The sequence below is a fragment of the Uloborus diversus genome, chromosome 2 (genome assembly GCF_026930045.1).
Source record: "Uloborus diversus isolate 005 chromosome 2, Udiv.v.3.1, whole genome shotgun sequence".
Classification (NCBI taxonomy): Eukaryota; Metazoa; Arthropoda; class Arachnida; order Araneae; family Uloboridae; genus Uloborus; species Uloborus diversus.
In genome coordinates, this window is record NC_072732.1 from 80,408,849 (window position 1) to 80,426,065 (window position 17,217).

The 17,217-nt window shown below is 35.9% G+C and overlaps 1 protein-coding gene across 2 annotated transcripts in view; it reads left to right on the forward strand.

Moving 5' to 3' along the window:
* Positions 1-17,217, forward strand: part of LOC129235251 (protein PALS1-like) — a 185,400-nt gene that overhangs the window by 140,007 nt on the left and 28,176 nt on the right. For both annotated transcript variants that reach the window (XM_054868959.1, XM_054868960.1), the window contains 3 exons: positions 578-800; positions 3,284-3,560; positions 5,019-5,262. In XM_054868959.1, coding sequence (XP_054724934.1) covers positions 578-800; positions 3,284-3,560; positions 5,019-5,262 — 744 coding nt within the window. The remainder of the gene's footprint in view (positions 1-577; positions 801-3,283; positions 3,561-5,018; positions 5,263-17,217) is intronic.

Below are 17,217 nucleotides of genomic sequence, written 5' to 3' on the forward strand. Positions count from 1 at the left end.
CCCAGTGGATCAAATCCCCTCCCCTGTTTGATCCATCGTGGAGACAAAGGTGTGTGCTAAACCGCATGAAACTTCGGCATCCCAAAAGAAATCCTTATGAAAGTCATAGAATAAAATATCAGTAATTGAGTTGTGACCCAGAACCGAATATTTTGTGACACGTTTAAAGCTCTGTATTAATCCTAAAGGTAGCCACTTTGAAAATTTGTAAATGTATTAGACGAAATAATGTATTCTCACCTTTATTTTGAAGTTTGGTCGAAAGATTTTCATTAGCATTAAAGTTATGGTGTATTATGTGTGTTTAAGTTATTTCTTGTCACCCTGCAAGTTGCGAGAACGCGCGACTATACTGCTTGCGCGTTCTCGCTGATTCTACTACCTATTACAAAATAAAGTGATACGTTTCCGCCTCTAGTTCGCCCGCCTCCTCTTCGTAGTCAAGCTTTACCATAAATCTTGTAAATACACTTAGGCGATATTCACTATTGAACTGCCAAAAGATGTATACACTTTTGTTGGAATTATTTTTCTTGAGAGAAAAATAACTAAAGCGGTATTATTTACCTTCCTCTAGGAACAGTGTGTGAAATCAAGACAATCGTTTCCAGAACGCCGGAAGAATCTCCCAGCGATGCGATGAAGGATCCCAAGATAAACATCGACAACAACAACACCCTTCACAGTATCAACAACAACAACACTACTACTCCGGTCATCTCGGTCCAGACACCTAGGCATCGCGAACGGGCCGTCGACGTTCCAGACACGTTTGTTGCTGTTGCCAAGACTGCACCCAGGTGAGAATTAGCTGACGATTAGCTGATCTGTGCGAAACACTCGTACTCTGACGATTTATTAAATTCCCGCAGCAAAATTACTTTTACCGTTTTTACTCTGCTTCCCTCTCGATGGCAACATAGGTCTGCCTATCGAATTCCAAACTGCGGTAACAGGAATTCAAAATCCGGTTTTATAAGTTAATATAGTAAAGGAAAAATAACCATTTTTTTTTTTTTTTTAAACGAGAAAGCCGCCCGTCAATAGCGTTCATAGTTGACCGCTTTTTCGTTTCTCCATTCTCCTGAAATGAGTCTTACCAGTAAAACAGTTAAGTTACCGGATCGAGTTCAGCCTTGTCTCAATGAAGCCTTTCCCTACATGTTAAACATTACCAAAACACATTATCAAATTATCATGCCGTGGCGCGAGTTTCATTGTTGAAACACGCGGGTTACTCGATCATCGCCTATTATTTCTATGAGGATAATCCCTTACTTATGAACTTTGTTAAAGGGAAATTATAACTAAACGTATTAAAAATAGTATGTATGATTATTTATTTTCTAAGAATTCTTCTTTAAGTTTAATGTAAAAACTATTAAATAAACTACTTTGCTGGTGCTGGGGAGAAAAAAAGCAAGTATTGTTTGACTCCGGTAAAATGAGGCATGAATTGAAAGAGCTCACTTCCTTCCAAAGTTCAATAAAACGAAAGTGGTATTGGCCTACAAAGTTGCAGTTCCATCGCAGTAGTGCTGTGACGCTAACCCAGCGGAACTTGTAAATCAATTTGAGGAGGCTACACTGACACTGAGTGTCAAACAGGGAATCACTTGACACGGGGGGGGGGGGGTCTGAAAAAATGCTCCAGATTTCGAATCCTATTGAAATTTAGAAACATCAAAACAAACATTTTAAACAAGATTACACCAATTCAGGGGCGGCAAATAGGGGGAGCAAGAGGGGGCGGTTGCACCCCCAAATATTTTGCGCAGAATATTAAGAAATCAGGAAATTCAATTTACCTAATGCGCAAATCAGTGATCATATGCAATAGGAAGTTAAAAAAAAAAAAAAAAAATCTGCAGAATATCTTTAGTAAAAGTTGATGAAACTCGAGACCTGTCCAGCCACGAGCAAGTGTTTTTCGCTATTTGGATAAAAACTTTGAAATTCATTAATCATTTTCAGAACTTTCATAATAAAAAAAATAGATGGAGAATAAGTTTGTTTCAACTAAAGAAGAAATTTCCTCATATGGTTTAAATGCCTCATACTTGTAAGTGCAGTGTTAAGATGATGCTTCTGCTTCCAATGTGAAAGGGCAGTGCAGTGTGACTGGCCCGATTTTTACGAGAAGTTTCTTGGTATTTTGAGTTCATTGTTGCGCTCATATTTTAAATATACGTTCAGTTAGTGAGTGAACATTGATTCCATCTGTTAAGAGGCATATTTGAGCAGTTCAATACATTGCATACTTTCATGGAAACTTCTTACAAAAGGCACGCTATTTTTGAAAAAAATTCGTGCATCAACAGATACTTTTGCTGGGTGAGGTACAAAATGGTCTTCAAAAGTTAAAGCTAGAACTTTTGATTGAGCTTCTATTAAGAGCTTCTTGTTAATTTGGATTTATTGGACATATTAAAAATAAATAAATAAAAAAGTGACAAAAATGCACATGATGATGCAAAGTCAAATGATTGACTCAATATTTTGTATCAAATAATAGATTCACTCAGTTTCTAATGAAATTAACACAAGATTTAGTGATAAATCTAAGTTCAATATTTAATGTGCAGGTTATTGAAAAAGATAAATAAAGTATTTCAGTTACAAGTAAAAGTTGTTGAACGAAGCAAATAGAATTGTTTTGCGAAGAGCCAGTGTACTTCAATGATGAAAAATGAAGACTAGAGCACAAATTTTAAACTTGCGTGGGTTTTTTTTAAGAAAAAAAATTTTAAAGATGCGTTTTCTAACATAACTTTGTAGCTTCAATTATTTTTTCACCGATTCCAATCAACTCAGCTAACTGTGAAAGATCATTTTCGTGTCTCAGAAGGTTAGAGATTGTTTTTTTTTTTTTTTTTTTTTTTTTTTTTTTTTTGTGCATGATGGGACAAGCAAGACTTTCATCTTCAGCTATACTGTCAAGAGCATGCCACTGGATATTGACGGAATATAGTACCAAGATTTCCTCTTCTTCTGGATTCCAAAAATCGTGCATTAAAAATTTACTTTAGAAACGGTAGTATCAAGATCTTTTCTGTTATAGTTGACTATAAAATAAATTAAAAGTGTGGATATTAAAATTTGAATTTCTTTAATGACTTTACTTAAAAAAAAGTACTCGCATTTTATTCCACACTGAGAAAATTCATGTTTAAAAAACTCGACCCCCCCCCCCCCCCAATGAAATGTTGAAATGCCGCCCCTGCACCAATTTGAAGGTTTTTATTTTATTTTATTTATTTATTTATTTATTTTTTTTTGGCAGATATCCTCCACCACGGAAGAAGCCTCCGTCCATTCGTGAGACTTCGAGCCTCAAGAAGAATGGACTGTATCGCTTCAGCACCGAGTCTGCAGGCAGTGGTCGACATGTGCGCTCCGTCTCCTCGCAGGATGGTCAGGCGAAGGAAGAGGAAAGGCGCCGGACTCCGCCCACGCCCCGGATCTCGGAGTTAGTTCGCGGCGCCCCGAAGACAGAAGAAAAGAAAGACGAAGCCCTTCCAAAGGATGATATGCAAATGGACAGGATACGAAAATATCAGGTAAGATATGACAAGATGTTTATCTTTTCTCATTGGATCTAAGGTGTTGGCAAATGAAAAGTACATACTCGTACGATGTGGTTACGCAGAGACCGACAAAAATTGTAAATTCCTATAGGAGCTAGAAACAAAATTTGAGCGCCAGACAAGTTATTTCTCTGAGTTTGTATTAAAGTTGAGTATGACATGGCTTCTGGAAGATTCGCTGTGTGAAAGAACCAGTCGCCAAGATTTTTATTTAGTCGCCCTATATATACGTATACGTTTAGAATATACATATGTATAAAGTTTGTGTTGAGTCTTACGTAACCTAGGAAAACAGGTATCCTTTAAAACCTAAAACTTATAACGAAAGAAATAGCACTATGGGATGCATGTACTTCGAATTCGATATTTGAATTTCGGACTATTTCACGCGCTGTAGCGCACATATAGACCTACTGGAAAAGTTCTGACCCCTGCTTTGAGAGGTAGTATGAAAATAGTTTATAGAGACTCGCTTTCTGTATTCAGTGCGCCTGCTTCTTTGATTATTTTCATATCTCTGTGCCGTCAGCACCTTTCATCTTTTTGGAGATTTTCTCAAAAATAAAGCACAAGAATAAGACCACTTGGATTGTCCCCCAGAGCACCTTTGGTATCAGTTTACTCGTCCTGGAGGATATCTGGCTCTCGGTTTTAATCGACAGGAACAAACTGTTCTCGCCTGCTTTCGAAGTGGTCACCCTAAATCAATGAAGTTTCCCGCGGAATCCAAGAGCTTTGAACTTAGTATCAGTTGTTCTTCTGAGCTGGCTTCACCTGAACACATTCCCGCGTGCTTGAGGCTCTCCAAACAGGATTAAGCTGACGATCTTTTAACAATGTTGGATTTTTTTGAGGATGTACGATGTTATGTACCTGGTCTAGCTCTGCTGGCCAACGGGGACGTGCAAGAACGAATACAACAACAGGTCCTATCATTTCTCACTATTCTGCATGTCCCAATGTTTCTTATACCCTGTATGGAAAATAACTAAGATCGTCTGTTTATGTAAGTCAGTATTGTGGTTCTCCTTATATTGCTAGATAGGTTCCTGATGTTTTGCCAACGAAGAGATCAAGAAGAAAAAACAAATTATTTCTTGCGTAGGTTTGAAATTCGAAAGATTCTTCGCAACATAGAAGAGGAAATCGACATGAATATTACCTAGGAAAGCTGTTTAGTAGAAGGGGTATAACTTTAGGCTATTGATGCTACAGACCTTGATAGTGTTTGATATGCAACAGTACCCCGAATTGGTCACTTCTAACATGCGTCTAGTATGATGCTCCCATCGTGGTACGAAAAATTAAAGGGAAATTCCTCGAGCCTTCTTTTGCACAAGAAATTTTCATGTTATAAAAGCTTTTCTTTCTTTTTTTTTTAATCGAATTTTCGCGTATTTTTAGTTTTTTTCCAATCATTTTTTCTTTCAGGAAGAACTGAAGAAGCGGCGAGAGGACTCGGATCGTCAAGCCAAGGAAAATGAGTTCTTGCGTTCTTCCCTCAGAGATTCTCAGAAATTGCGTGCCTTAGAGAAGCAGCGCAAACGGGACTCCACCGGGTTGGAGAACTCGGCGTTCCGACTTGAGGAATCGGATCCGGGTACGACAGTCCATTCAGAACGATTAGTGAGCCAGACGGTAGATGGTGAACCACAGGAGCTCCGAAAACTTTACAGTAGGTCTTCACCTTTCTGTGACTGTTGTTTTATGTTGTGTTGAATTAAAGAGCATGATTTATGAAAAATTCCGAGGATACCCGAAAGAAACATACATGGATTCTATTCAAACAGTAATAAAGCTGAGTAAAAGAAAGCATTGGAGAACCTTCTTCTCTTATCTATCTTTTATGAATAAGTTCGTGCGTTTATTTAATAAAATAGGTTAGCTAAAACTCTATAATTTATGGTTTTGACTTTTCTGCTTGTTACGCTGTGAAATTATAATTTGTCAATCTTTGAAGTGAGCAAAATTTCTTTACAAAAATCGCTTTATCGGGGTGCCGACCTAGGAGAGCTCATGGCGCTGCGCCGTTGAAATTTCGATGATTGGTGTTTTAAGGGTATTTGAAGGGGGTATTTGGAGATGGGGGGCAATCGCTGGTGAGGGTTGGGCAGGGCACCCCTAGTTTTGCCATTATGTTCGGACGACGGTAGTGAATATGTCGCTGAAAATTTCGTAATTGATGAATCGTTCACTTAAATACGCGACTACACGCCGACATAACTTTTTTTTTTTTTTTCGAACCCATAATCGGGTTTAAAAAAAAAAAAATAGCTAGAGACCAAAAATGATTTTCAACTTTTCGCCGTGCCTGGTTTTTACCAAAAAGCACATGTAGGCTAAGTCACCTGTTTCCAAGCATTTAAATCGCTTTCTGGAGGTCATTTGCCGCATTTTTAGGGACATTTTAGTTGACCTTATATGCCTTATATTTCTGTTACTCTGCAACAATGACCTACATATGAAACTAGGGGAGGAGACCCCCTTCCTCCTTGAGGCTTGAAGTTAGGTACTTTAATATCGATTAGAAAAATTGGAATAGCTTATATCGTCGCCTCATAGCAACAGTAAGATATCTTACTGTTATTTCTGGGATTAGATGCAGGAACGGATACAATGGAGGTGCGATGGGGGCGATCGCCCCTCCCTTGAGGGATAACCCACTGGTAATTTTTCGGAAATGAAGTTAAAAAAACTGAAATGTAGACGAATTTCATTGATGTTGGGAGATGGGAGGTTTGGGTTTGGGACCCTATCCCCTGGAACTGTTTCGGAGTCTAAAATCTTTGCGATCAATATTTTTAAACCAGAATACATGGTAAACAGTAAGTAATAAAAATCAATGCCCCCCCCCCCTTGAAAAATTTCTTTATCCGTCCTTGATTAGATGCTTTACTGTTGCTTGGAAGCGAGGATGTAGGCTACATTCCTGAGGCGTATATCCTATTCTAAATTTTAAGCACTTTATAAATGTATATCTCTTTGGACTATGGAACTCTATTTGCTTTTTCTTACAAGCGCTAAAATCTTACAGAATTAAAGCACTGAAATGCAAATAGTACTTCGAGTTACCTAATGATCAAGGATACTGTTTCAGTGTCTCAAATTATGGTCTGCTGACCTCTGGAGGGTTCGCGAGCTCATACCCAGGGGGTTTCAAGATCTTTATTTCTGATAAACTTGTAATAGGAGTCATTTAATAGCATTTATTCTTAGCCATGAAGGTTTTTTTTTTTTTTTTTTAAAGTGGGGGCCAAAGTTGGTACGTTTTCGGGATTACTGAATTTTGTTTGATTACCAATTCAATGATAATATAGCTGCACAAAGATTTGGAGGAATCAGCAGTCGGTATTTATTTAGTATATTTCCCTGGAAATATTTATAGTGAATTATCGTATAATTATTTTTTAGGATATTTTTGTGAGTACGCCATTACTACTGAAATACTTCATCAAACCTTTTAAGAAAGACATCACTCAAAAGATTTTTTCAGCTTCGATCGGCAAAAAACAAATCACATTTTGGCCCATTTTTGAAAAATTGCTCTTGATAGTTTTGAGTTCTTATCTGCAAACAACGGATGCCATTTGTTTAGATTTTTAGAAGAAAGAGAAACTTTTTTAATTAAATAGAAAAACAATACAAAGTTTTTTTTTCCTTCTCTGATTTTGGAAAAAAGTAAGAAATGTTTGGGGGAAATGTGACACAGGACGGGAGTTGGACGTTATGCTTCATATAACCGACCAATCATTATTATAGAAAATGAACCCTTAAACCTTGGAGCTTGCCCATTTTGGTAGTCCTTCTTTTACCGAAGGGTCGTGAGGCGAAAAAAATCGATGCTGTAAAAACTGAATAGAGTTTAAATTTCACTTTTGCCCTCCAATTCGAGTCTAGGCTTGGCACTGGACCAATGTCCCCATATCCGCATTTTCCTACGATGAAGCGCCAATTTCAAACTGTTGAAATGATAAGAAAAGAAGAGCTACGCACTATAAATCAAGTAAGTAGCCTCTTTAACAAGTAGTAGCCTAAAACATTTTAAGAACACCGTGACCCCCCTTTTTAGCCTACTTTGCCGCAAAAGTCAAGGAAAGAAAGGAAAAAAAAGCGTGAAAGAAAGCTTAATGCATCCGAAAATATCGTTAAAAACAAACAAACAAAAAAAATGATGAAATGAGTATTGAAAAATTAAAATTTGGAAAGTAGAATTTTGAGATTAAGAAAATGTCTACCCCCCTCCCCCCTCCGATTCAACTTCTTTTTATTACTTTTTATTTATTGTTTTTGAAATTAGTATCCAACCTTTCCTGTATGGTCATCGAGCCTCTTGTAGTGGTGAAAAAAGGACTGTTCTATGTACCTAGATAAATTCAAAATATTCATGAGGAGAACAAACATTATTATCAGAGAACTTCACCAAATAGAAATCGGCTCGAACACTTGGCGTTTCTATGGGTTTCTACAGGACCCCCTCCCCAAAATGAGAAAAAACCCCGTCAACCCGCCAAAACAATCCCCCTAAAAATTTCAACGGCGCAGTCTGCGCCATGACTCCCTCCCCCCAAGTGTCACCCCTGGTTTCTAAACTGCAGACAATTACTAATTCAAAATTTCAGCTATCTCTTCTAAATATAAAGAGGTTCTAGTCGTGAGACAAAGTTTTGTGTGGCATGTAGAAATGTGCCGGATTTCTTCCAAAAGGTTATACAGAATTTCTTCTAAAAGGGGAAAAAATATCGAGCAGAAGATTTAGTTGAATAGAATTCCTTCTTATATGGAGAAAATTTTTATCTAACTCAAGATTTAGTAATTCAGAATTTCTTCTTATAAGGGAAGGACGAAATTTTCATCGAACTTTGATCGTTGCCCTCATGCGTGAGGAAAAACTAAATTGCGTGCGCATTCTTAAGAAATGTTTAAATTATTTCAAGTCCCTTTAACCCTTTGAGGCAGAGTGACTTTGTTCGAGTTCATTCATTAGGGGCCATTCATTAATCACGTAAGGGTCCCGAGGAGGAGGAGGAATATAATGTATGGAAAAATCTCTACATACCCTTACTTGGGGGGAGGGGATGTAAAACCCATTTTTACTTAAGATTTTCCAAATCGATATTTTATTTCTGAAATCGCACTGTCAAGTGGTTTGGCAGGGATATTATGTCATTTGCGTCTGGAAAGTAAAAAAAGTATTAGAATGAGCTGTTTTTGATTTCTTCCATAAAGAATAAATAGTGTAAAATATAATAAAAGTATCGCTTTGTGTAGAGCATGTTTTATTTTTAAAAATAAAACATGCTATACACAGCTTATTAATATCGCATCATATACAAAACAATGGTCGAAAAATCATTCAGAGTAAATTTCAACTTTTTAGCAAATATTTTTTTATATACAAAAGGTTTAATTTTATAATAGTGAATTTAGTAATGATTCCAGTGATGAAAGATTCGTTATTTCAATATTTTGAAAAACGAAATTGAATCTTACGTAAGAACAGGGGGGGGGGATTGAAAAGTCTTACGCACCCTTACATGGGGGGGGGTCAAAAGTCACCAAAACCATCCTTGCGAAATTAATGAATGGCCCCTTACCCTGTTTTTCAGTCGACGAACACAATAACCTGACAGAGGACTCACTAAATTCACCTGTCCTCAGCTCGGTAATTTTTTGTTCTACTACCGACCGAGCAGAGGAGTGCACAGAAATTTTGGGGCCCGTCACAAATGACTTTTACGGGCGTCCCTCCATATTGTTTACCCCCTACGTCTCGACACATATTTCACCCTCACTTTAAAAATATCGGGCCCCTTTCAAGCTCGGTCCCGGGCCAATAGGTGTCCCTTCTCTCCCCCCTCTTCCTGTGCACACCCCTGCTACCCAGTGGGGGTGATCTGCGCTAACGATCATTTTTGGAACCTTTCGATCTGAAAATGTTAAAAACAGAATAAGACTTATTACACTGCCGTCTATAATTCCCGCCATACTTGCGTGATTTCGTTTCTTGAAACATTCTATTCTGCCGTGCTAAGCACAGATGTGGTATCTGCAGTAGAGCTCAAAATGAGAAATTGATGATAAAGTTTTACAACTCGTTTCTTTGATTTATGACTTAATTAAATGCTCAACTTGCGGTAGTTGTTTCGTAAATAACTTATCTAAAAACTGTAAGAGAGTATTTTTTGTAAAATTCTTAATTTAAAATTAATAAATGTAGTTACGACAAATTTTCTTTTCAAAACCTTTCCATATATTAAGCTATTTGCACCGTAAGTGACAATTACTAGGCATTTTTAGGGGTATCTGCACAGATACGACAAAAGTAGCTTAGAAAAACGTGCTCAATGTATCATTAAATAATACTGAAAACATCTGCTTTCTTTGGACTTAGCTATTTCGCTTTAATACAAATCTAACAGAATCTATCTTCTGAAAGATACCATTTTCAAAACTCCGGACAGTTAAAACTGTAATCCATAACAATTTTCTGTTTTTTATATTCAAAGAATGTGTTTTTTTTAATAATGTTTCATTTCTAGATTCATTTTTACCGAGCATGAAGATAACTTTGGCAGCAGACGATACTTAAATAAAAATATTACTGGCCGTAGAATAAAATGCGGTTTTTTTTTTTTTTTGCATGAAAGAATTAATGAATATTTTACATGCATTTCATCTTTAGAATTCGCATTTTAAATAACCATTTAAATAGAAAAAAACGAATATTTACTTTAACAATTATGCAAAGGTGTATTAGTTTTTATTATCAACGTGTATCAACTATTCAACGGTAAACTAATTTTATTATTCTGTGTTACAATAAACTGCTACATTATTAAATTTGCTGCTTTACTAAGGTATAAAAGTCGTCTCTACAAATTACTAAGGAAAAAAGTGGTAACTGCGCCGATACCACATTAAAGGCTTAGTATTTGTCACTTACGTTCAAATTGCCTTAGCAAACTAAGCAAATTTGCAGTTACGACTTTTTTTCTTAAAGCTTTTTTTAATATTTCGCGTTTACAAATCGCCCAAAAACATGAGATTTAGGTAAATTAAATTACTAACAACCACCTGGTCACAATAACTCAATTTTGATACAATGTGCAGATACCACATCTGTGCTTAGCACGGCAGTATTGTGCGTGTTCTTGACACGATGTAAAGTTTCCAAGCTTTTGTTCTAGTCGCTTTAAAAATTTTAGGTTATGTAGTGTCTTGGTGCGTTTTTGAAAGTTCCCAGGGGCTTACTCCAGTCCTTTGAAAAATACTTGGTTATGATGTTTTTGACACAATTTGTAGAGATCCCATTTTTTCTCTTGTCATTTTGGAAAGATTCGGTTTGAAGGTGGACTAATTTATTTACTGGAGTTACCAGCAAACTTGGCTTCTAATAACTATGAAATACAAGTACATCATGTAAGATGTAACGATCCTAATTGTAATAATTTAAACAAAACTTCAGTGAGTAGCCATTCAAAAAAAAAAAAAAAAATGAATTGTTATCACATTATATAGAGAAAAATTATATTCAAATATAATTTCAACATGACTTACTGACCCGTGCGAAACATTCCCGCTCGGCTGAAAGAGCTCAAAATCTCGGTTTTTAGGAGGGAGGGGGGTCCTAAAAAATGTGACCTGTTCATTTTTGAAGTCCTATGAGGTCTTACTTTTGTGTTGTTATGAAGCACAGTCGACTCTCGATAACTTGAATTCTTCAAGTTATCGAGCTCGTTTTTTATAACTCGAATATTCCTTTATCTCGGAAGTTTTCATTCGCTCCCAAAATAATTTAGTGTTTTAAATTCAAAGTTGTCACCATATCTCGAATGTAATCTTTTTAAGTCGAAGCTTTGACGAGAGTTTCGTTTTCATTTCATGCATAAACATGCAGCGAAAATTAGAAAAAAAAATTTTTTTTTCTTTTACATATTGCTTTGCTTATTAGCTTGTGTGAAGGGGACAATTTATTTTCAATAGTGCACCTTTAAGCACATAGTGTAGCCAGATTACATGAGAAGTAGCGGGTTGGGCCGTGGATGACGACCTAAATTTTTATTGCTGGTTAATCTTTGAGACTTAAAATTCTGGCAAAAATAGAAAAAAGTAGACTTTATTTTTTGGAAGACTCAAACCTTTTAAGGAAAAAAAGATGTTTAAAAGCAATGTGAACTGAAATCAAGACAAAAGAAATTGGGACTACAACGTACAAACTTTGAAGCTTTAAAATGCGATAAAAAAATGTAGTCAAAAATAACATCCCTTTTCGAAGTACAGTCAAATCTCGATAACGCGAAGCTTTTAACTCGAATATTCCTTTATCTAGGCTTGCCAGACGTCCTGGTTTGCCCGGGACAGTCCCGGTTTCCAGACAAAATCCCGGTGTCCCGACCGGTTCACTTCATGTCCTGGTAAAAAATAAATTTGATAGCAGGTGACCAAAAAGGTCTGAAAACAATCAACTGTGAAGAATTAATCAAGAAAATTGCTTGTAAAATAAATATGGGATTAGATTGACAACTTTTATAAAACTGAAACAACAAGAGACTCAAAAAAAAAAAAGTCCTAGGGAAAGAAAAGTGCATGTAAATATTGTTTAATTCCTTATTTCTCTTCTTAAATTTCTTCTCACTAAAAAAAACTTTAAAATATTAACATGTAAAAAATTAAATGTTTAAAATTTATCTGCTTATGCTATTTATTATTACCCCTGGTTTAGGTTCATAATTAGTAAATCCATCTATTCATAGCATTGGTAGCATTGAGAATGAACTTTTCTCCGCACACACCCCACCACTTAGCTGGAAGCCTTAGGTTCATATTGAGAATGAACTACCTTTCACAACACTAAAAACCAACCAGGGGTGTGTAACCTTTTGAATGCTCGCAAGGTTGGGGAGGGGGTGCATTACGTTGTCCCGGTTGAACATTTCAGAAATCTGGCAAGCCTACCTTTATCTCGAAGTTTTCATCTTGTCCCGAACTCTTGCGACTGTTGTGGAAACATCCCATAACTCTAACTACCAATAATTCGAACGTTTTAAGCGGTCTCTTGGGACTTCGAGTTATTAGGAGTTGACAAAATTTATTATCTGTTAGAATATTGTTTTGTAGTACTAATAATTGATTTTATCTAAACTATGAGTGTTATAGTCTATCCATTATGCACTATCCCTGAAAAAGAAAATAAAAAATTATACTTGAGAATGCTGGGAAAGGAACTTCCGACAGCTCGAATTGCCGATTTCTCTAAGGTTATAGCCGGTTCCTTGAGACTTGAGTTATCGAGAGTTGACTGTATTAGCAAGATCTGGCGTACTCACCCCCCCCCCCCCCAATCGAAATAATGTAAAAAATACTGCGAGTTGCCATGTTAAAATAAACATTTATTTTTCCTGATTTCAATGCAAAAACACAACTGTGTTTAGAATCCTGCTCTCAGTGAGTTAAGATTATATATTCATAAAAATTTGGATCAGAATGCAGCTGAGGAAAATTAATCAGTCAAAAGCCTCATTTTCAGGCCTATGGGAGGATCGATCTCATGACCTTCACTTTATTAGCTTGACTTTCTTACCAATTGATCTAATGGGTCTTCATTTTGGGATACTGCACATGAAAGCAATGCGCAATAAAACAAAAAAAAAAGTTATGCCTAAATTTTGTTGAAATATATATTTTTTTAAGTTATACGTACTGCGATTCACCTTGTTAAAATTAATGTCTTTTTTCCCGATTTTAACAGCAGAAAAACTGCAGCTCAGAATTCTGCTATGAGTTCAGATTATATATTCATGAATATTGTTCTGTGTAAAAATAAAAGACATCAGAACAATGTTTGAATGTCTCTCCATGTCGAGATGCTATGCATTGAAGCAATGTGTGATATAAAAAGAAAGAAAATCAGGAGAAAAAGAAGCAGAATAAATCGGTTTTTTCGATAAAACAATGAAAATGTGAAATGCTTCTTGATTTTTCGCCGAAAGCGGTGAAAAAAGTTTTAAAAATGATGCCTTACTTTCGAAATTTGATAAAATATTCAGGAAGTTATTGGCGTTCTCTCTCTCTCTCTCTCTCTCAAAAAAAAAAAAAAAAAAAAAAAGACTGAGAATAATTGATTTTTAAAGCTGATGCTTCTTTTCATGCTTACATTATGCTTAGCGAAGGTTTTTTTTTTTTTTTTGAGCGGAGCCAACTCTTAAAAAAAATCGATTAATAGTCAATTTAACTGAATGAAAACAGTAGGCTGCATCAAGGGATGAAAATAATTCAGACGATCGGCTCAAAGTGAGTTGGACGCAATGGAATGTACACCAAGCTCTTTTCAGACGTACCTTTCAAATTGACGACAAAATGTGTGTTGCAAATTTGGCGCCAAATAGTCAGAAATCGATTTCTAAAAAACATATGGTTTGTAATTTTTCCTTTCCCGTGTCAAATTTTCATGCCTTGGTGCAAGTTTCTTTGTTGAAACACGCGGGTTATTCGATCATCGGCTATTATTTATATGAGGATTAAATGTATTTAAATAGTAATTGTATTCTTGCCCAAAAAAAATTGAGGTGCCGCCCTCGGGTAAAAGAAAGGTTGTGCACCACTGAGATTTGAGATTAGATGAAAGAAATTAATGTGTAAAATCGCAAAAGTTCTTCAAATTTAGTAAAAAGTTTTATCTTTTCTACCATCTCTTTTCTATCTTTTCCTCAACTTTTCTCATTTGTTTCTGCATTTGCTTCAGCATTCCGAACTGAGAATTTGAATGATGGATGAGACTCGAGTTGCAAATTCTTACTTCTGACACCTAATCGTTTTAGTGAAAGCATTTTTCACTTTCTCAACTGACTTGCGTTAGATCGAGTGCTTATCAACTTTAGTTTGGTGCTACTTTGTTACTGGCATTTTATGTTTACGGATTAAAAACATCTGTACGTGGGCGTGTATTTGCTAAGTGTTTGTGTCACATACACATCGCGAGTTTAACTTTCACTGTCTCACTTCCTTTTAGAAACGGAGACTTTGTTATTCGTTGCCGGAAGGGGGAAAGCTCTGTTCATCATTCTGTATATTTGTTCTGAAAGAGTTTTAGAAAATTATGAACTTAAAAAAAGAATATTTTCTTCTAGTTTAGCGTTTCTCAACTTTTTTCGAAGTGAAACTTTTTAAGCGAGAGCTTTGAAATTGACGAAAAGTAGTACATGGGCACTACTCCAGTCAAGGAAAAGATATCTCTGAAGATTAAAGCATGAAAAAACAAGCAGTTTTCAAAAATTGATACTTATGTTGTTGTATTTTGTTGTAAGTCAAAAATTATTAGTATAAAATGATAAAGTTCTTGTTTGTTTTAATACTGATTGAGAATTACTAATATTCGGTGCAGTTTATTGAATTAACATTAAACTTATTTTTTATTTAAAATCTTTTGTCCAATTAGACAAATGCATGCGAGGCAAAGTGAAATAGTTCATTTCATTTACTCATTCAACTATTTATTAAGTGGATGCCTCAATTACCAAATCGATGAACTCCACCTTTTGAAAAAAATCCTCATTTCTGCTTTAATAGTGCTTCATCAATGTTTAGCATGTGAATTTATATGAAAATTTTGGTTCAGTACATTTCTGACCATGTGGTGACTGAAAATGTAACACGAGGGTCTATTTACTCCTATGGATAACACCATCTTCTTCATAACTATTCTCTACTTATTGTTTACGGGGTTAGTCGATTTGGCAGGTGAGACATCCAAGTAACTTATGTATTTATTTATTTCCTTATATAGCATTCCATCTTCTCATAATTAATTCATTCATTTATTCATTAATTACCTAAGCAGTTACTCGACTGACTGAATTTGTCTTGTTTATGCATTTTGTTGTACATATTTTTCCTTCATTTTTCGTTATTTTGAACCAGGACGGGATAAATGTGTCTAAGGACTAGTGAAATCTTGTAATTGTAGATAATTTGAACAAGTGACTTATAAACTTCTACAACTGATTTACTTCATCTAATCCGCTTAACGCACTTCATAGCTGTCAAAATTTGTCATAATGGCACACAAATTGTGCTTTTAGCACGTAATCTAATCATATTAAAAGATTACAGAATATGGTTTGTTTATAATAACGAAGTGTTGGTGTATGGATTCGTTCATTTAAAAGCGTTGGTCTTTTCAAAGGTTTCGTCAGCATCAAAGAAAAAGAGCTTTTGCGAGTCAGTTCTTTGGTTTCTTCGAAAACGAGTACCAAACAACTTTTTTATTATATCTTTAGCGAACGATTCATAGCTTATTAGATTATCTATAGCATTAAAGAAAATTTAAAGCTGCTGAAATTTGAGGCCTGCAGTTGAATATATGCGTCGCAATGATAACGCGACGACGAGCCACTCTGACAAAGTTTCATTGATCGTCACACTGTTTATGTCACTGCTACGTGTTTATTAGAGCTACAAACCGGAACTTAAAACAAATACTATAATTATTTTATAAAAACTATAAAATGTTGTGCAAAATCATCTTTGTGCACTAAATTTTATGACCTGTTTCAGACCCTTCAGTTTCTGGTTTTGTGTGCTTGTAGTGCGGCAGCATTGCGTTCTCGACCACATTGCTGTTCCGGGTGGAACATTGACGCAATTGAAAAAACTGCAATTTTACTGGATAACAAATGTACAAAATTATTTTATTCATTACCTTTTGCAATGAAACATAGTTGAGTTACTGCCTTGGTGGCTAAAAGTTGAAAAGCAAATCTGACGGTGTTCCTCCGAATGGGGTAGCCACGTTTGGACCCAGTGACGACAATAACTCATTTTCAACTAATTTTGCATTTGCGTCAATGTTCCCCTGAAACGGCGATATATGAGACAGTGAGAAGCAAAGGGATGTAAGTGGACTCGGCGAGCTTCAGAATTAAAACTAAGTCCTGAACTTTTATGAATTTCCTTTTCTTGACTTTAAATTGTACGTATCGAAGATTCACTCATATCTTATTGTCGTGCTACCTTCGACGCACTTTTTAATTGTTCAAGCATATCAAGAATCTTGACCTTTTCTTTAATGGTCACAGACTCTTTCTCTTTTCTTTCCACTTTCGCCAACTTTAGATGAAAAATCGCGTTTGGGAGCCATTCTATTTTATCAACATTCATATGAGGCAGTGAGAAGCAAAAGGATGGAAGTGGACTATTTTAAGTTTCGAGTAAAACGTGTTTAAAGTTACGGTCCTAAGTAGGCTTTCATTGATTTTTTTTCTAAATCATGCTGTATAGCAACACCTACCAGGGCTCCTAGTGCGAACTCTTGCCCGAAGACAGATGGGAAGTTCACCTACCATTTGTACTGGTTAAATCCAAATTTTTAATTTTGCCATTTACATCCCTTTGTTTCTCACTGCCTCATAGTTCTTTGTAATCCCTGCTTGTTATTGTGTGCCTGACCTAATCTACATACAGTGCAACTAACATACAAGTACCATCTTCCATCGTTCGTAGAAACTAAACCATTTTTGACGATTGGCTTACTGTTTATTCCCTGCAATTTGCTTGAGTGTTTATTGTTTTTTCCGCGAAGAACTCGAAATTTGTGACTTACTGTAGTCCCCATGTTAGGCCCTCAAATTTTTTA